Source organism: Paralichthys olivaceus, chromosome 22, assembly GCF_024713975.1.
Source record: "Paralichthys olivaceus isolate ysfri-2021 chromosome 22, ASM2471397v2, whole genome shotgun sequence".
Classification (NCBI taxonomy): Eukaryota; Metazoa; Chordata; class Actinopteri; order Pleuronectiformes; family Paralichthyidae; genus Paralichthys; species Paralichthys olivaceus.
The window spans coordinates 7,886,475-7,907,244 of NC_091114.1; the positions used below are offsets into that span (position 1 = coordinate 7,886,475).

A 20,770-nucleotide genomic window follows, 5' to 3' on the forward strand; every position below is an offset into this window, starting at 1 on the left:
TGTTGTCACCTGCTGAATGGGTGTCTTCACTTTCTGTTAACGCTGATAAAAATGTATAGATCATTTTAGTCACTATAGCTTGCCTGCCAGCCGTCAGGAGGTCAGCAGGTGCGTCTGTGCTCCCCACATGGATGAATATTTAGAGATACATCGCCCTCTAGAGGCAAAGATGGGTAGGGTACTTCAGGCCAGGACTCAACCTGGATTACAGCTTCATGAAAGTTAAACATCTTCAAATATCACAGTGTTTATTTATCTCTTGTATTTATCATGTATTTTTTTCTATAACTCAGTTCAAGTTACACAAATAATAATAATAATGATACATTTTATTCATACAGCACCTTTCATACATCAAATGGAGCTCAGAGTGCTTTACAATAAAATCAAAGACATGAAATAAGATAGATCAGTAAGAACACATTAGCAACAAAATGAAGACTCATAAAACTAGCAAAAGGTATAAAAAGAAGTTAAAAGAAATTCAGTTAAATAGAATAAAGACATTAAAAAAGAAGCTCAAGTTAATTAAAAGCAAGATTATACATCATAAACAACCTGACTCACAATTGTCAAATATGAATAAGTTCGGTGCAAAGTTTATTTCATGAGTTATTTGTTGACATTGAAAAATATTTATGAAATAGATTTTATAAAATTAAGAATGATTTAATCTGTAAAGTTAAATTTACATCCATATATTTTGAGGGACAGCTGTAGTGTGTTCAGATTAATTCAGTATAATCTCTAGATCTGAATCTTTGTGGAGCGAAGGAGCCTGTAAATATGGAAATTGTGACACATTAGAAGATCTTAAATAACTAAAATGAAGTATTAGTATTGATATTCTATTAAATAAAGTAATAGTAACCTGTTGTTTTCAGACTTACCTTCAGCGTTTGTCAGCTCTCCAAAAGAAATTTGACTGCAAAATAATTCAGAAGGATACTTGTCATTGGTTTGTTTGATCCACTTCAACGTATTTCTGTGGATTTCAACTCCAGTGGCGTAAAGTATCATGTAAACTTCATGTTAGTACATTCATGTTAACTTCTGTTCAGGTTTTGTTTCTTACGTGCTTTCCTTTGAGCGGCTTGCTGTAAAAATCAGACTCCAGCGGTGGGCTTCCTCTGCGACTCTCATTCACCGTATTACCTGAGGGGAAATTATCCAACATTCACAGCCACACAGAGAATTGTTCAGTGAAAGACTATAATGAAAACTCCCATTTAGTTCAGGCGAATCTCAGCTGTGGGGATTTGATTTAAAGACACTTCCCTGAGGATTAGATCCTCACCACTGAAACAAGGTTTCCTCTGTGCACAGTGAGACAAGCTTTTAAAGACTCACTTGGTGCGTGATGAACGATGTTGATTTTATCTGGGGAGAGAGAAGAACCTTTCTAAGCCCTTTATATAATACAGGCAGTTGTGAGTTTGCTCCTTTTACCACATTGCATATTATTGTTAAAGTCTCTCGCTGAGCTCTGTGCTGAAAAGTAAGTCCAGGCTGCAGGAGTATTTACCATAGACTCTGTCATCGTCCTCTCTGCTGTTGATGATGCTGTCTCTCAGCTGACTCAACTTCTCCTGCACACACAAACATCAGTTAACTTCAATATCACACTGACACATGCAGACAGTTACTGACAATGAGGTTTCTGTATATGATCTGTTTTATTTTTGGTCATATCCGGACACAAGAGTTCGTTTGAGGTTTTGCAGCTGGGTCATAAATATGTTGGAGGTCCAGTGAAAAGACAGAATGTCTGCAAATACTGTTTGGATACCTACAAGAAACAACAGAGCAGACTAAAAGTGTGAGGGTAGTTTGGTGTTTCATTGATGTTTTTTGGAGTAATTCCAGAGTTCCATTTGTAAAATAGTTCCATTTTATACAACTCTATAACTCCAATACATTTAGAGGAAAACACAGAAGGTTTTTGAATTACTGAGTAGTTGTTTGTTGTTTTTCAGATTCCAATTTTACTTAAAAAACATATATGTATATATATATATATATATTTTGCTTTGTTAAACATTACAACAGTAGTTTTTTAGCTTGTTACCATTATTAGTTTGTGTATACCCTGATCCTCCTGTCACCTCTTCAAATTTCTATCATTATCTATATTTATTATCTATTAAACACTGTAGGTCATAAACCCTACCTCCTCCATGTTATCAGATGTGACATGGACCAAACTTAAGTCAAAGTTGGCATATAACACAGATTGTTTTATCAGGGTTTGGTCCTGACTGTTAATTCATTCCAAATCCTGTGTGTGTGATGATGACAATGTGTGATAGACCTACTTTCTGGGTGGTGTCCATGCCCTTCTGAGCCCTCTGCCAGTCACTGAAATGCTCCAGGTCCTCGTCCACAGTGAGCGAAGCGGGCTTCACCCTCTGCTGGAGCTCGACGAGCTGCTGAAGCCCATGTATCTGTTCTGGCACCAAGGTGTCATAGGTGGAAGAGATGCTGTGTTCTCGCCCTCGTGCTGCAAAGAGCAAGCGGGAATTCTGACGTTTTTTAGCAGAAAACAGTCGCCACACATGGGACGACAAGTTAACAAGGTAGATTTCAAATTAAGTATCACAAATTAAACTGTAAGGCATCAAGACGAAGAGGCAGAGTTTAAACCTCATCCAGATGGCACTCACACAGAGGATTAGATGTGGTTTTCTCCAGCACATCTGTAATGTCAGTGAGTCATGGGGATGCTAAGTCATTTTCTGGATGATCTATGGACCTGTCATTCAGCGTCACCAACACTACAGCACAGCAGACAAATGGCTTTGTATCTGTGTTAGTGCCAACGTAGCAGCTCCTTCTCTCTTCTACACATTTTTTAAAGATATGTATTTATCTTGTCGGCACTTTAAATCTCCTACCTGCTCTTTTTATAGCTTTTTTCACTCTATGTTTGCCCATTAATTTGCTGCTGTGATGCTCATTTCCCCCGTTGTGATTGCTCTAATTCTAATTAACAAAACACCATAAATTATCTACTAAGACATTCACCATTGACTGCTACCATCCAGCAGGTAATTCCAACAGGAAATCATAAGAGAGAAGTCAGTAAAAATGATTTGCTGAAATTCAAGCACATTTTTAGAGACTTTAAAATTGAATTGGAGCGAAGTAAGATTAAAAAGAGTGAAATATGTTAAGAGATTTTAAAAAGGTAAAGGAGGTAAAAAGGTCTGAATAACAATGAAAAATGAGTTAAAAGATTAAAACAATACTATTATTTAATATAAATAAAACAATACTATTATTTAAAATAAATAAATTAATACAAATAAAATAGATAGAAATATGTAAAATCAAATTAAATTGGCAATATTTTATTTCCACTGCCACATGAACAGGTTTGATCTGAGTGTAATCTCCTACAAATATATTAGATAAAGCTCGCACTTACCTTGTTTAGTTGGAAGTGAATATATTTCAGCATTTCCTTGTGGTGTTTTCTTCTTCTGGAACACTGTAAATACAGAATACTTACTGTAACTATAATATATTATATCATGCCTAGAATATCAATTTATTAAAATAAAATAACCCTTCGATAAACTTATATAACATTTGACATACAGCTGCTGTAAGCAGGAGTTGATCTTACAGTTCTAAAAATCACCCATGTTCCTGTATTTCAACTATTTTTCCACAAGATGGAGCCATACTCTATGTAAAAGCATTTAACTATGTGTGGATTGTGCATTGCTCAATGTAAATTGCCTGCAGATGAAACCTGTTACTTTCCATCCAGAATAAATAAATATAATGAATGTCTGGGAAATAGTAGGAATCTTTATGCGATCATCCAGAACTAAATTCTCAGTTAAAAGACTTGTATTCAGCTCTGGATCAAATGAGTTGCTCTGAATGATGCCTTTGGTTTGGGAGAGAGTGTTCAGAATGAAAGGCTACACTGTTGAGCTTGTCAGAGGCGGTGGAGCTGCGGCTGTGTGACCAACACCGGATTCAAATTCAACATCCACACCCTGCGAGATAATCCTGCCTCTGACTACTTCCTCCATGACAGCATCTCTCTTTTCCACTCCACATTCACACACAGCTTCTCTTTTTCAACCTCGCTCATAACACAAGTCTGGGCTTACTTCTATGGCTTACACTCAGAATGAAGAGCACCGCTGCAGATCCGTCTCGTGACTGTTGCTATTACTTTACCTCGCCGTAGAGCGGGTGCATTGCTATCTGTGTAATTTACATGGCCAGCAATTCCACCCTATAGGACTACAATTCATTCACATTTCAGTCTCATTGAGCTGCTGCTGCTAAACAAAAGGAAAACTCCTCATTATTTCCACTTGTGCACTGTTCTCTCCAATAACTGGCTCCTCGCCTAATCCTCCACCAAGCCTCGTCTCCCCTCTCACATCTCTCACTGCGGCAGTGGGAGTGAGGAGCAAAATGTGATCCTTGTGTGGTTTGAAGCTCCACTGTCTCGATAGATGGAAACCTCGAAATCCCTCTCCTTTCTCTCGTGAGCTCTGGGGACAAGGACGATGGAAAACACGTGTAATGACTTATTTTGGCTGACTTGGCCTTGGTCTGGCCAAGATTGGTTGCAGATGGCAGCCGAGTAAGTTCCCTCTCTGTTGCTGAGGGGATGGTCGGGATGCAGGGAGTTCAGTGGTGTGTTCAATTTAGTTTTTTGCTTTGTAAGGCCCATTGGGAAGGGAGCTGGCTCACGGGATACAAACAAGCTCAATGAAAGGCTGCATAATGACGTTGTTCCCCAAATACAATTTTTGACTGTTTTCTCAATGGGAATAACAATTAATTATGGATGCATGTGATCGTGTTTGCATTTGCAAGATGAAAAAGAGAAGTCCCCGCCGATTTAATGATTTATAAGCCTTAATAATACCAGTCACTTTTGGATGTTTCATCTTCATGAAATATTCACGCCTCTGAAATTGAACAGTTAGGGCCTGTCGGCTCTTGACGCAGGCAAATGGCTCTTTCTCTCCCCTCGCTTTTGTTTGTTTTTCAGCAGGGAGCGACTGTGTCCTTGCGGTTTATGGGATCAAAACAAAACAAAACTGCACTGCAAAAAAAAAAAAAATCCTCTCCACTCAATCCAGCAGCACTCCACTGACAAAGGCAATGCACATTCCAGTCACTTCCTCCCTCCCACATGAGCTCCCAAACTCCCCTTCACATGCTGTGCATTAACTCAGTGTTGTCTTTACGCCAGATGAGCTCCATCATATCTATCATTTTGGAAAGATAAGTCGTGAGCTACCTTGGGTGATGTATGGGATTCTGTCCTCCTTCACCTGATGGTTCTCAGACCGCGGCATGGGCGCTGGTGGGCGATTGGCAATGACCACCGCCTTCGTTGAGTTCAGCATAGTGTCATATTCATCGTTCACCCCCAGCGGAGCGTATAGATCCTCCACCTCCTCCCATTCATCCTCTCCTCGCTGGTCTTTCTGCACATGTGCGGCGGAAGAACTCCCTAATGCACAAAGTGTTAACTGCTTGAATGTCATGATGAAGCTCTGCGTTTTGTGTTTTGCTACTCGGCTACTTGGAAGCAATGGCTACATGGTGAGCCCATCAGCACGCGGAATGATATGCTGGAAAAAACAATTCCATTGTTTCCTATTGGCCTTGTTCCACTTCCCATTAGTCCTTCACTCACCTGTGGCACACATCACTTCATACACACTGGCATCACCATTCTCCTCGCCGGGGTCGGATATATTCTGCAACAGGAGAGCGCAAAGACATGAGTTCTGTGCATCATGCAAATCACAGAGAAACGGCAAAATAGAAGCAATTTAGTATTAAAAGGAAAGTAGTGTTTAATTAGTTCTGCTGATGGCCGTTTCATACCCAACAGTAGATTTTTCATGCATTAGAAAAAATTCTTGATGCATTGCAGGCTTGTAAATTAGGCAAGAATGTGGCTTACTCCTTGGTTGGCTCACTACATTCTTTCTTTTGGCTCATTTTCTACTTTCTAACGCGTATACAAGGCATAAAAATGAAAGATAATAGCAGAGGTGACTACTTTACTGGTCGATGGACTGGCATGGAGACCGATGTCTGCCTCCATGCCACGCTCTAAAGTGGCGTTGTCATGTTTAGATTATTTATTTGAGGTTCCTCGACGCACCTCTTAGGACCTCACTTGTGGAAAAGCAATTTCAGGGCTATGCCAGGAATTACAGAGGCTCGCTGTAACCCTGCCTGCTGGCTGAAAGCAGCTTTCCCTGTGACTGCGGAGCTGCTGCCGAGTCGAGGCCCCATACTCGCTAATGGCACGCTGAGGGACAGGGGTATGATCAGGGTAATTATGAAATCAGACAATCTTCCCCTTTCACTCCAAACATATTATTTAGTGAGCGACTCAAGACCCTCGGCTTGATATTTAGACTGGATCCACATTTAGAATGAGCATACAGATATTACTTTACTGCTATATTTCTAACTTAGATTTGAGGAACTGGATTTGCCTCATACATTTTGAACAGTATTTATTTTGACAACAAAACAAAAGGAAAAAGAAAAAAATGCCTCAAACATGCATCTTATAAAATAAATCTTTTTTTTTTTTTTTTAAATGTATGAATGCAACTGCTACTTTTGCATCCAAGAAAACTATGGCCAAAGGAGACTCGGAGATACTCTGTCATAATACATATGATAATGCTTTAGTATAACAATAGATTCCAGTGTCATTTTAATCGCATACACTCTGAATTCAGTGAGAAAAGTCCCAGTCAATAATAATAAGTCTTTGCAGAATATATGAGATGGAGACCACTTTGATTAAAATATCCTCCGTATAACCTGCCACGCACTGTGTGCAGTTTCCAAGCAACACAAGCACTCATGACTCAATTACAATATTGCACTGTTCCGAGTAGCCTACTGTAAATTACTTACCGGCTGCCATGAATGCATTACTGAACAGTGGTGTTTCATAACAGGCCCAACAGGTAGAAAGGATGGGTTAATTACCGCTGCAGACTGAGCATTGGATCATAATAGTCAGAAGCTGCGCTCAGGCCCAATGTGGTATTTCCAGAGGTCGTTCCCCGAATGAGGGAGGGGGTATTTATTTACTAGCCGCAAAACGCTAAATCATTTTTACAGATGTCTGAAACGGCAGAAGGCCCCAGGCGTTCCAGACAAATTCGGTTTCGCCGCTGCTGGGATTGCAGCAGCGCCTCAGACGAAAGCAGTGGGTGTGATTTTGTTGTTGAGGGAGGACAATTCTGGAGTGAATCTGGGGAGGGATAAGGAGTATAAATCTGTTTTCAGCTGCTGAGATGGTCAGTTCACAGGTTAGCAGGTCTGGGCTCTTCAGTGCCGCCATGCTCTGTGTCTTTTAATTGGGTTCAGGGCTCTATGATAGACGGCAGATTGAGTGGCAGTCAAAATCCGACTTGTTTATCCAGCATGGGAAAATAAGAGGTGGTCAGCTCAGCAGGGCAAGAAACACTTAACACTTTAAACTATATTTACTCAGCAAAGTGTGATCTTCGTAGTTTTCTTTTAACACCAAACGTGTTGTTATAGTAGGCTCTTATAACCACACTGAGTCGGCTGCTACTCTGAGCCAAATGCTAATGTCAGTGTAAGATCACAAACATTCTGAATTAGCAGGTATAATGTTCTTACCATACTGACTAACAGTATGCTGTTAGGTACTGCTGAAACAGAGCGGCTCTGGCTCAGGAGGTAGAGCAGATTGGTGGTTCGATTCCCAGTCTGCATGCAGAAGTGTTCTTGGGCAAGATACTGAACCGTTAAATTGCTCCAGTATACAGTGTATGAATGTGTGACAGAAAAATTGTTGTGTATAGAAGTATCGTATTAGTGTGTGTGGGTGAATGTGACTTTGTGCTGTGTTGTGCTTTGAGGGGCTGATAACATTAGAAAAGTGCTGTGTAACGATAACCACCAATCTCAACCTCATGCTGGCTCTATCAGAAAAGTCAAGGGATCACAGACACACTGATGATTCGTCATCTAGTCAACAAAAGCCAGAGTTAAAGTTTTGTGACAACAAATGAGTTTTGCTCAGCTGGTGGCCCATAATGAGATGTGGAAATCAATCCAATCCCGATGTTCCACCCCTTTTTTACATCATCAAATAAATAATTCAAACCCAACTTATGTTTGAACACTTAAACACAGTTTCATAGAAACTCCCTACAATTACAGAAATGATCTGTAATAAAAATGTATTTAATGTGTATTTCGAAATTTGTTCAAGTTTTTTTTGCAACCACTAGGGTGCCACCACCTCTTTATATACAACTGATGGTCTGTAATCTGACATGCCTGCTGCAACTCTGAGCGTTAGCAGCTAGCTGCTTCCCTTTTGCAACAAGGATGATCGAATCATTCAAATTATAAACAAATCTCTGGATCTTACTGATAAAGTACAGCTTCTGACCAAACACACACAATGTGTAAAACCGGGTCGTGGGGAACCAACTAATCCCTCGTCTGGAGGGTAGGGTGTCAACTAATTTGAATTGGACTCCACTGTACACAAACAAAGCATGCAGCACACACAACTCTTACTAGTCTGTGCTGAGGCTCTTACAGTTGCAGGCTAATTTGTCTTTATCGAGCTCCGCTCTACGTCTGAGAGCACACAGTGAAATCTTAGTTGGAGCGGCAAGTCCATCTTAATGCCAAGTGACCCAGTATTCAAATATTAAATAAGGACAATGTGTGTTTGTCTTGGTAATTATGAGCAAGCACAATATTGCAGTCTGGAGACATAAACATAGCAGATAACAGCAGAGCGTTTTCTATATTTGTATTCTAGTTATGCTCCCCCTGAATAATTCAGCTTCCCCCTCTGGAGCAGTTCACAGCTAATTAACAAAGAACTGCGCTGCCATGGCAGACTGGTGGATCTGACGCAGGCCCTGTGAGTGATTCAGCCTGTGTATGAAGCAAGGGACCGATCCATCTAGGCTTTATTGACAGAGCTGCTACGCTGACGTCCAAATCACTGATGCATCATGGGTTGATTAATTGGATCTGGGGGGGACACTGCAGATGAGTTAATGAAACTACACAAAAAAAGGAGCAGGAGCTAAAACCCACCCGTGCACAGTATGAACATAGGTTTCAACTTTTAACATGAACTTTAACTACCCTGCAGGAGAACGGCAATTGTTTGTGCATGTCGAATCTGTCTTTTGTGTCACATCAATAAGCTCGTTGACGTCCCTGCAGGGAGACCTCTGTGTGACTGCGCTGCTCCCTGTCAGCTCAGCCGATTCACCGAGGGTTCACAGAGAGCAATCACTGGAGCAGTCTGATCAAACCTCGCTCCATCTGCAGTCACTCTCAATTAGCAGGGTTGCTAGGAGGATAAATACATTTACGACAGCTGTTGGAGTGTCTAAATTTCCCACGAGAGGGAATTCTCCACAGGTTGGTCCCAGGCATCAGAGAAAAGTTAGAAGTTGTTGCTATTATAGAGGTTTTCATAAGATTTTCAATGAGAATGATGCTGTTATCTGTTAAAAAGTTATACAAGGAGTATAACACTTGATAAAAGCTTTAAAGGATTAGTTCACACAAATGAAAAAATAAAAATCATAGCACTGATAATAATGAAAATAACATTTGTTGCTCCATCATGGCTCGAGTCCTCTTGCAGTTTGGCTCTGACTCTGCCTTTTGCTGCATTGCTTTCCCGCTGTCTCTCTCCATTACATGGTTATCCTATCCTGTGTTGTATGTATGTTTTGAGATATCCATCTTTTTTCAGCCTCAGTGGAGGTGGCTATGGTTTTGTTTGTGTTCACAGTGGAAAATGACACTTAAAAAACTCTGGCAGCATTTCTTATCTCTACTGAAGTATTTCCTTTATATAATATTTTGTATTTTGTACTTCTGAACTCCTTTTGGTAGGTATTGTTTGTAATTATATGCTGCGGAGCCTCCTACGGGTCACCGTGAGAATCTTTAATGATGATTACTTTTGTGTTCCCTCTCAATATATTTTGCATCCTCTCATAATATTTACGTTTGGTTTTGTTTTTGCCGCACACAGTCGAAATGCATGTGCTGTTTTCAACCTTCTGTCTTAGCCATACCACTTGGTGCATCCCATTTTTTTAATGATAATGTCCTCACTGCCTAATGAAATTAGCATCGGAAAGAACATTATGAAGCCAGTGTCCTCCAGCTTTATCAGATAAAGGGATGTGCATGCATGCTCGGGATCTATTAAATTTGGATTGCCACTCATTAGCGAGTGAGTAGCAAACGCGCTGCTCTTGTATTACTGTATCCTGAGTGGTGAAATGGAAGGTTGCGCGGGAAGTGGCTCTCCATATTAACATGAGAAAATGGCAGCTATTATGCGAGAAAATCTCAAACATTAGCGGCTGCATTAATTGTCTGAATGTATGCAGACTTGCACTGTGAGCCATCGGGCATGCATGAACAAACACGGCCTCTCTGGTGTCTGTGGGGGTGTTCCATTAGGAACCTCGCAGGACAAACATATTCAGGGTAAGAGAAGGGAGGGTCATCGTCTCGTCGCTGGTTATGAGGGAGTGAGGTCGACACGCAGGTCCCCCCACTCCCTGCTTTCCACATTTCCATCCTCTCCATTCTGTTCATTATTGATAAAGCCCTACTCGCTCATTGTGCTGAGGTGTTGTTGGTGTTAGCAAGTACTACACCTCTGGCAGCGAAACCTCAAGAGCTCAGGTGCACCGTGTTGTTTTCTTCAGCCATCAGCAGGTAACGGAAAACTGAAGAATTCCAATGAGCCGATATTACATCCAGCCAGCTCCATACACACTAATAATGTCACTGGGTGCTTTTAATTGGCTCACAAATCACTGAACGTGAGAAGCTGTCATCAGATATTGGTGTTTTTGGGAAATGTCTTCATTGTACAGAGGTCGGAGGATCAATAATATTATCTAGCATGTTGCAAGGATGAATATCAACTGGTGGAAGGTGAAAATAAACAGGCAACAGTCAAAGAGATTAAATATTTTTAAAAAAACTGTTGATGAGGATATGTTTACCAGTGTTTCCCTCAGTAAGACGTGCAGTTCTGCATGGCTGTGACTCCTGGCAATCTCTGCGGGAGTCTGACCACACCGATTCGCCATGTGCAGCGCTCGCTCTGCGCCGGGACACTGCAGGAGCAGGCTGGACACGGCCTTGAGCCCATACTGGGCGGCGAAGTGAAGGAAGGTTGGCACATCTGCATGGTGGAGCTCTGATGTGAACATTTGAAGGTGCAGGAAAAGCAATTTTCAGACATTTTCCAAAATGTCAATTTAGCCTGAAAATGTATTTGAGAATGTAATATTTCTTTCACGGCGAGGATTAAACCACTTCCTATCAAGGTGATAACTTGACGTTGACCCGGTGCAATCTGAACAATTTAACACATTCAGGAAAATCGAAGAAAGATTGACCTATTTGTGGAAATGGATTTCCCCGTGCCCTTTTTAGTAGAGTTAAGGATCAATCTCAGTAGCAGATGAAGTCATCAATCTGCCACATGATGAGCAAAGAAATAATTGAAGACTTTTTTTCCTAGTTGCATCATGCAGCAGGAAAGCTGAAGGAGTGAATTAAATGCACAATCTGTTGTGGTCATGCATTAGCATATGTGCTTCTAGTGTCTTTAAATTGAAATAACGGGATTTCCTTGAGTCAATCTCAGAGCCAATTGGCTATCAATAGTCTGAGGGGGAATTTGCCTCTGGGGGCAATGGATAATATGTTGAGGCTTCTGGTGTAGACAGCGGATATCTGTGCCATATGAGTTCATCAGATAATTAAAAAGCTGATAGCTGATGAATTTTGGTCAGTGTGGTCTGCCCCTTTTGAATTCTATTCTTAAAACTTAAAGGCTTTATATGCATTTTTGCCTCAGTTTTGACTTCACCTTGCATCCATTCAATTAAAAAATATTCTATAGATTTCCTGTCAAGACTATATACGACTAATTTCAGGTAAAACAAAGGAAGCCAGCAAACACTTTGTAACTGTTTCCTCAGTGTGATTGGTCAGCAGATGTTTTTCAAAGTGAAGTCCAGAAGAAGCTGTACCTCTGTCTGGCGTGTTTTCACACTGCAGTGCAGGGAAGCCTCCAGTGGGCATCGCCTCCAGCAGCATGGAGGACAATTTGTAATCCAGCTTGTCCACGGACGACACCTGAAGAGCCTGAAAAACATTAGGAAACCCTTTTCTCCAACAATTTCTAACCAAGCCCGGGCCGGGATCTAATTGGTCATCTTTATTCTGTGCCAATTGAATCTGCCAATCATGTTTTTGTCATCCGCCCCGTCAGAATTTATGTGCTCTACCTGACACATGAAATCTACAGGGTCTGCAACCCTCGAAAGAAGGCAAGCGATTTCCTCCATGCTGCTGTAGTACTGCAGCTGTGCCTTGCTCAATGGCACTCCGTTGATATACACGGTCAGTCTGACGTTTCCAGCTGGAAAATCTACAACAGAAAACACACAGTAACTTTACACAGGCAGAGCAGAAGCTGATTTTTTTAATCATACATTGAATATTTTGTTATCATGCTGCTCACCTGGTGCACTGACACACAGGGTTCTGTCGTTCCAGTGGACGGGTGTCACTCGCAGCGTCTGATTTTCACCAGCAAACTCAACCTCATTGTCGCCGCCAGGAGCCGCATTTTTCAAAAGGATGAACACCTCTGTAGAGGTCTGCCAGAGAGACAGTACAGTGCACTGCTGTGTAGCCAATGTTAGTGGTGCGTTCTGGGAAAAATAAGAAATGGCCTCTGACCAGACGAGTTTCTCACCCCGCAGGGAACCCTGGAAGGAATGACCACAGTTCTGCACCCGATGCTGTGGACTCTAGTTGACTGCACCTTCTGCTCCGATCCAGACAGTTTACGTGTTGGTAGTTCGACATTTGCTGCCGTGGCTGACACACCTTTAAGAGAGACATTGCACTGAATTATGCACCGGTGATGTGGGGTTTGCACAACATCACCTATCCAGGGGCAACGTTGATCACCAACCACCACTACCTATCAGAAGCATTGCCAAGAAGTTTTCTTCAGGCATTCATGCTCCCCAGAGGATGGATTTTTTTCTTTCAAGTAAAATGTCACTGGTAAAAAAAATTAGGTCAAAAATATAAATTATTTGATCTGCTATCAGACATGCACTGAAGGCATGTTCCTGAAAGCTCCTGACACTTTCTGGAACTTTTTTTTTCTCCTGCCTTGTAAAATATCCAAATGAGCCCATGTGAGAATACAGCAGAAAGATGAAATGTCTGTGTTGATTTGCCACAAACAAAAACAAGCAATTTCTGCAGCTGAATTCATTTGCCATGTCCTGCCTCCTTTAAGCTCTGCCCAGACACTCGCCTGAATGTTCTGGACATTTTCCTTTAGTTGTGAGCGTGTCTGACTGGGCAGAGAGGTATCCAGTTCATGTCTAAAAACAACTTCGTTGATTAACTTTTAGTCATGTGGTCAGAATTACAATGGTTCATGAGTAAATACTTTGTTTTCTCATCAGTGTTTACTAAAGTGACATAGTGACAAGGATAAATTTGGTTTTAGCTCTACCTTAAACCTCAGAGCAGCAAGCATGACTCAAATTTAGGCCTTATTTTTTAAAGTTAACACTTAAATTACATTAGATGAAAATCTCTGTTGTCATGAATTGTACGTTCTTTTCCTGGGCTGTGCACTAAACCTCATCGAACTCCTACATGTCTGCTGCATGTGCTGACAAACAAACATCATCACTCTGTATGAACAGCAAAACCTCCGGGTTAAAACTGTTTGTGGTGTCCGGGCCTCAACCACTTCACTGTATAAATGCAATGAAGTGATGCAGAGTGCACTCCAATTTGCATGGCTTGCGTTCAGCAGTGGGGGCTGAAGAGGAAAGCACTAGCCATTTGCATCACATGTTACACACACACACCTGTTCAAATCCTCTCATACAATATCACAATAAGGAAAAGCAGGGATGGCAGTGAGTAATTGGCGAGGAAGACATGCCAGAGATAAACAGTCCGGTGCTAAAAAATATTGCATGTCAATCAGCACACATTCTCAAATTCTCAGGGAGAAAGAGAAAGTCTGTAAAAGAGGATACTCAGGCATTCTCAAAAATAATGAGCATTGTTTTAATGGCAGAGGACCATCCAGGCCATGTGAACTTGTTATGCTGAAGCTGTGCAGATTGTGTTCTGGATTTTCAACACTGGGATGCAGACTGTGTCTAAATTTCAGTCTATGTGTTAGAAGATTTGTATATAGTGTTAAATAGGCCACTGAAGCAATGATTTATTTCTTTTAACCCCAAAAATAGGACCTACTCTGACGTCCGTTAAAAAGATCTTTTGATAGGTGCTGGATCAACAGAACATCACAAAACGTTTGAAAAAGAGAAGAGCACAAGGCTCTTCCTCAGATTTTGATGAAGAGTGTCGGTATCAAGACTTTAAAACTACACTGATATATTCGTTAATATATTCTGTATTACTGATTTGTTCAAATTGGATTGTGGGTATTTAAGATGGTGACACTGTGTCTGAGGAAAAGCCTTGTGCTGAAAATGCCACTTGCAAATACATCGTTTAAGGGAGTTTTAGGTGTGCAGATCTTCTGTAAGTGCATCATACTCTAGATGACACAAATTTAAAAGTGTTGAATGCAAAGTGCAAAATTGAGTGTGGAATTTCACACATCACTGGTTTCTGACATCTATGGTTACAGAGACCTCCAGGGGTCTTTGAATGCATCCTAGGAGAACCCCATTAAGAGAAAATATTTATTTAATTTTCTATTTAATTAAAGGGGGAATAATGCATGAGAGGATTTATTTTGCACTTTCTGTAGTAGAAACCATATATCAGTCCAAAATAATCTCACATGGAGCTCAAGATGAAATTATACAGTTTGTCTGGGTCCTCAGAAAAGTGATGATAAAAAATATGGTACCTTTTCCCACAATATCCATGACAGTGGATAGGTACTCATGAGTCTCCTGTTTGCTGGAAATCTGCAGGCACTCGTCACCATTCAGGGGCACCAACTCCAGCAGCGGGGTCAGACTCTCCACGCCACACAGCAGCACCACCACCTGAGCAGCGGGGCTCAACACACGGGCCAGGAAGAAGCGCCACATCTGGCCGAGGCCGTCCAGCATGCCTTTGGAGAGGATCAGGAGTTTGCAGCTGTAGCGGGCGAGCCTGAGGAAGTCGTCCCGTCGGCTGGACGCCGTGGCGATGTCGTAGCAGCAGATGCCAGCCTCTGAGATAGGACCGGTGAATACTGACTTCAGGTACGTTGCCCATTGCTCTGCCTCAGTCTGATAGATGATCAGCAGCTCCTCGACTGAAAAAAGGAAAAAGGCATCTGAGTGCAGTTTTTAATATTTTAAGGAAAAACATCACATTTCTCATTGCTTTTAAATATACTTAGTCTGCAAACACGTCCTCACAGTAAAACAGTTTCTAGACACATCTGCAACTCACCAAAGTTGTTTAAAAATGATTCTGTTCCAATGTCAGTGCAGGATATTAATATGTAACATACTGAATGTAGAGGATACAGTGACATAACTTTACTACCACAGTTTATCTTGCTCTTGATGCTGCTTTATCATTAAATGTAAAACTAATACATTTAATACAAAAATCAAAACATGGAACTAGATTTAATGAGACTTTGACACTTTAAATCTAGGATATATTGCACTAATATTATAAAATGTTGCTCTGAGGCATCATATACAAAATTAAAGCAATTCATAATTTTCATTATCCCAGAAAATTGTAATAACTCGCTGAATAATTAAAGCAAACGAAAAGGCTTACCTGTGTGGCTCATGGCTAAAGTGTTGTGTGTCTGCAGGTCTTCACAGTAATGATTTAAAACAGCACGGCTGTTATCTTGAGGATTTCAGATAAGAGTGTTTCCTGCTACATCAGAATGAATAAAGAAATCATGTGATGGAACAAAAACGCCTGTTTGCTAAGCCGGTGATAAGGAACAGGCTGGATTTGATAGTTTGTTATTCAAAAAATAAAGCAATTCCAGGTAATAAGATCAGAATTCAAAATTAGTTGTGCAAAGTGAATGTGATGGAAATTCATAAAACTGATTCAGTTCGCTGTCAAAATGTCACCGGTGCTGAGACCATCGAACCTCATGCAAACAAATGGAGAGTTATAAAGGTGAAGCAATAAAACATGAAGTAATAAAAAGCTGATATCTCGCTAATGTTTATGTAACAAAGAGGGCGGCACAGAAGGATGAAAAGGTTACAGTGTGCTGTGTGTAACTGTAAGGATTTCCAGTTTGAAAATGTAATTTTGAGAGGAAAAGTTTCTTTTCTTATGAGTTATGGAGTTTAAAAACAACCAAATCTCCAGAAGCAGAAAAGCATATAGAAAACTATAAATATATCCAACGCCATTCCTCTCATAGCCCTAACTTAGTATTTTATTTAATAAAGACACAGTGGCTCTATTTGTAAGCAAATAAGAGATGTAAAGGTCACTGTCAAGCAAACAACAGGTGAAGAGAAAGTGAAAAATCTTAGTCACAGATTTGACCAGAGTTTAATGAAGTATGCAGAGCTATCAGTGTAAAGCAGAGTGCTGGAGCCTGAGGCTGGAGCCAGAAACTAATGATCTGGTGTGAATGTCTGATTGTCTGACCTACCACAGACACACACACACACACACACACACACACACACACACTCACACTGAGAGCAATGTGAAACTCAGGTCTTCATTAACTGCCTCCACCTGCCAAACAACTGACTCTTAACCATACCCCCTGTCTCACAAATAGCAGTTTGCCGTCGTTTATTAATTTGTTTGCTTTGAGCAGCAGCGGCGGGGGTAACTGAAATGCACAAGCGTTGACAAAATGAGTGGGTGAAAGCTGCAGTCGTCTTCTTGCAAATTGCCGTAGCTGTGTACCTGGTGACTCACCAGTGATAGATCATGCATGCAGATCCACACACTTTGCCTCCAAAGACAGGACATGATATCCTCTGGTTCGGCTGTGAGTTCTACAAAGCTGAAAGTCATCCACAGCAGACACCAGAGCCGTCAAAACCAGCTACTTTAACTCATCGTTTTAAGTGACAGGGAGATAAATTCGGTGAGGGGTTAATCATGTATCAAATAAAACATTGAAAATTTGATCACAAGAGTAACCAAACAGGACTGAAACGGCTAAATTTGTCCTGAGGGTGGTGCTGGAGTAAAGGACGAGGGCTATTAATGTCACAATGGTTTATCTCCATGGGAGCATGAATATCCTCTGCAGAGATTATGGAGATATGCCTGTTTAAGTGTGAAATATCATGTGTGCAATGCCACGGCTTTGTCCTGAGGGTGGCGCTTGAGAAGAACTTGAGAAAATTCAGCATGAAAAGGTCAGGGGGTCATAAAAGGATCAGGATTCACCCCCAGGGAGCAAAAAATATCCCGAGCAAAATTCTTAGAAATCTTGCCCTGAGATATTGAAGTTCATGTTTGCCAGTAAAATAATTAAGAGGTTAGTCAGGAGGAAAACAAAAATTATGAGATATTTTGTTATAATTTTGATTAAACCCAGAATTTTTTTTTCTCATAATGATCACGATAAATATAACATAATTTTGTTCTTTGCTTGAGAGTGAAGGTTGTGGTTTTTAAAGTATTTCTTATTTGCAGAGAATGATAAATACTAATATGACAAATATTTTACAAATCTAAACTAAAATATGTTAATCCTTTATTAATCCCACAAAGATGAAATATGCAATATTACAGCAGCAAGAGTCAAGATAGGCATCAGTAAGTAATGATAAGTAACATGCAATACTTAAGTTGAAGGATAATAAAACTTATAACAATATTTTTGGACTATTTGTTATATTAATGAAAATTATATTCAAATAATTGATATTGTTTTGTTACCCAGTTTAAATTATGCAAACAGCAAATTTGTATTATTTTATTTTCAACTTTGAATATGTACTGTACTTTGTTCATATTCTCTACTCCTTTAGTGTGATTGCACAGTTCATAGAAAATACATCTATATATTGGACTTTTATAAGATTGCTGTCTGTAAAAATTACATTGTGATGATTACTGATTGCACTGCCTTAAATATAATAACTAAATTATGCAAGGAAATTAAGAAAAAACAAAGCCAAATGTGTGACGCGATTATTGTGCTTAGTTTCATATGTGTGCATTTTTAATATCTTCTGTTATTATGGGAGGTTTGGTTAAAGCCTCTAGAATGATCTTAATACACTGGAAACGTGTTGAGTCACCAGACCTGAAAGACTGGATCACTGTCAAGGTGGAGACTGCTGAGTCTCTGCTCAACACATTGAAAAGGGGAACATGGACGAGAGAGGACAACAAACAAAAAAAATCGAATCAAAGCCAATCATGAGAATCAAAGCCTGTATTAAGTTTAATACGCGTGCATGTGTTGAACATTAGTTTATGTTCCGTATCTGTAATCTCTCATTCATGCGGCGTGCACACCCTGCCACTCGTTAATCATAAGTAATTCATACAGGCTGATCTCAGCAGACTGACACAGGAACAGAAAAGTGTGAATGTACAGTGCGGGAGCGGCAGCCCGTCGCCCTCCGCCAATGGGAAGCGGCGCTGGGCGATGCGGTGGGCGGGTCCGCGGGGAGTCAGCACGTTAGAGTGCGCACTGCTCCGGAGAGTAGGAGTCAATCAGAAGGAGCAGCTCCTCCAGCAGCAGAAACCGAAGCCCTGTCCTAGAGTATTTTTGGCCGCCGATCGGACCCAGTGAGATCACTGCGGCCCGTTTCCCTCGGATAGACTCGGGGAGAGTTTGTTCTGCAGCAGCGAGACGAAGAAAGAAGCGCAGCGTTTTTCTGTCGCCGCGTCGCAGCGTTATATCACACTGGAAATGTCCGAAAACAAGCCGAGTGATGAGCCGAAGTTATCTACGACGGACAGGGTGGTGAAATGTAAGTGTTCGCTTTCACGGGGAGGGGGACGCGCACTTGGAGAGAAACGAGTGTCGTGGCAGAACCAGGCAGAAATGTTTCGCTGCTCGCTGTGGACGGGTGTTAGCCGGAGCTGTGACAGCAGCGCTCAACTAGGAAGTGGAGGGTAACTCCGGTTCTGTGAACCCCTTAGCACAGAGATGTCACATTTAGCCCGTGAGGTGTCTGGACACACACGGGCTGCACCACTGTGACACACGCCACAGTATGCATGCAGAGATATTGCACAACATTCAACCCAAGGGCGATTTCCCCTCATCTTGCATGCATTCACCAAGCATAGTTTCCCCCCCAAACACTTTTATTTCTCCTCCTCCTCCAGCATTGCATTGATACTACTTGATGTGTGTTTCATGTGTAATCTCATATCTGCAGGAGGGAGGGAGGGAGGGGTCGGGGTGGTAGTTCATCGTGTGCTTTTTGAGTGTTCATGGCATATGGGGCTGGTTTTTCCTGCCTTCTGCGTTTACAGGTCTGACATTCCACCTTTGCAGTCTACCATAAGAATGCAATAAAGATCATAATCGAGTCGTGCAAGGAATGGGGGGGTGGGGAGGTGGGCAATATAGCCTGCTGCAGTTTAATGTCATCTACCACCTGAGTTGCACCATCAAACCTTTTTCTTCCTCATGAGCACTGCGTGTCAGTTCTTTTCAAGTGACATCTCTCTCATGCAAAGCCTTTCCTCCATAAGTATGATGATGTCTTCATTATTTGCACTGGTTGATTTTTGCTCCAGCACTACAACCGTTATCCTCCGCAAGCTCCTGTGCATCACCACAGGCATGTGCGGTGTGATCCCAGTGTGCACGAGGCACTGGAAGGAATTGTTGAGTAAATTTTTTTTAGTAGCTGCTGCTTGGGCTCAGGTGGTTGAAATGATTAGATCATCGGTGGCCACTGAACATTCGTGTTTTGTTTAGAAAGGAGGAAAAATGCAATGCTCCAGTGTTCAAAAGAACATGACTGGAATCATTGGCTATCACACTGTGTTGAAGGCAAGCCAGAGCCCTGCCTAGCTAAGCTCGATCACAAATATAGTTCCACTCCATCGCTTGCTAAGGCTCAGCGTGTACCAAATTAAATCATCGAATGATTTATTTTCCGCAGCAAGTGCACAGCTAAACATTTGTATTGCTGCTGCTACATTTTGCTAAAAAAGGGGTTGATTGCTGAAAGACAGTCGCAGCATGTCTTTGGTGCTTTTGTAATTAATATTTCAAGAGATCATCCCCCTACAGCCTCCACCAACTCCAAGGCTAATGAAAAATAGATATGACAAGTATGGGTTTTGAATAGATTTAACAATATCACCAGGAGACTTGGCCTGTCATGTTATATGGATCTGGGGGGACTTTTTGTGTTGGTCACATGAGGAGATGCCTTCGCACTGCGCGTCTCGAAGCTGTGTTTGCAGTTGCCTCCCCCGATCCGCTCAGTGAAGGTCTGCTATGATCTCAATCAGATTAAAATGTATTGATTAGTCATTAGACAGGCTGCCAGGGAATCTGAGAGGCCACTCTCTGTTCTGGGGGCTCACTCATAAACCTGATGCGGAGATCAACAAAGTAATTTAGCTCATTATTCATTCATCAAGTTTTGAGGAGTCAGTGTTTTGGTAATGCATCACTATTATGACAACACAGACACTGGCTGTGTACAAAGCACCTCGCCAAAATAACTGCAGGCCGAATGTGTGAAATCAT

At 41.3% G+C, this 20,770-nt stretch overlaps 2 protein-coding genes across 6 annotated transcripts in view; one reads left to right on the plus strand and one right to left on the minus strand.

Annotated features, from left to right (window-relative positions):
* Window positions 1-234: 234 nt before the first annotated feature.
* On the minus strand, window positions 235-15,921 carry LOC109634721 (B-cell scaffold protein with ankyrin repeats-like). The gene is made up of 16 exons (XM_020095413.2): window positions 15,877-15,921; window positions 14,999-15,394; window positions 12,833-12,966; window positions 12,596-12,734; window positions 12,360-12,502; window positions 12,102-12,216; window positions 11,064-11,260; window positions 5,681-5,744; window positions 5,279-5,494; window positions 3,428-3,490; window positions 2,316-2,500; window positions 1,526-1,589; window positions 1,351-1,380; window positions 1,076-1,155; window positions 891-925; window positions 235-778 (listed from the first exon to the last, which is right to left on the minus strand). The coding sequence occupies exons 1-15, from the start codon at window positions 15,887-15,889 to the stop codon at window positions 893-895; spliced, it is 1,872 nt and encodes a 623-aa protein (XP_019950972.2). The 5' UTR covers window positions 15,890-15,921; the 3' UTR covers window positions 235-778; window positions 891-892.
* Window positions 15,922-18,727: 2,806 nt separating this feature from the next.
* Window positions 18,728-20,770, plus strand: part of LOC109634877 (protein phosphatase 3 catalytic subunit alpha) — a 62,598-nt gene continuing 60,555 nt past the window's right edge. For 4 of the 5 annotated variants that reach the window (XM_020095666.2, XM_020095663.2, XM_020095665.2 and 1 more), the window contains exon 1: window positions 18,757-19,025. In XM_020095666.2, the coding sequence (XP_019951225.1) occupies window positions 18,965-19,025 (61 nt within the window). In that variant the 5' untranslated portion in view covers window positions 18,757-18,964. Of the gene's footprint in view, window positions 19,026-20,770 lie in introns of all 5 variants that reach the window. The other variant, XM_020095667.2, reaches the window with a different exon arrangement.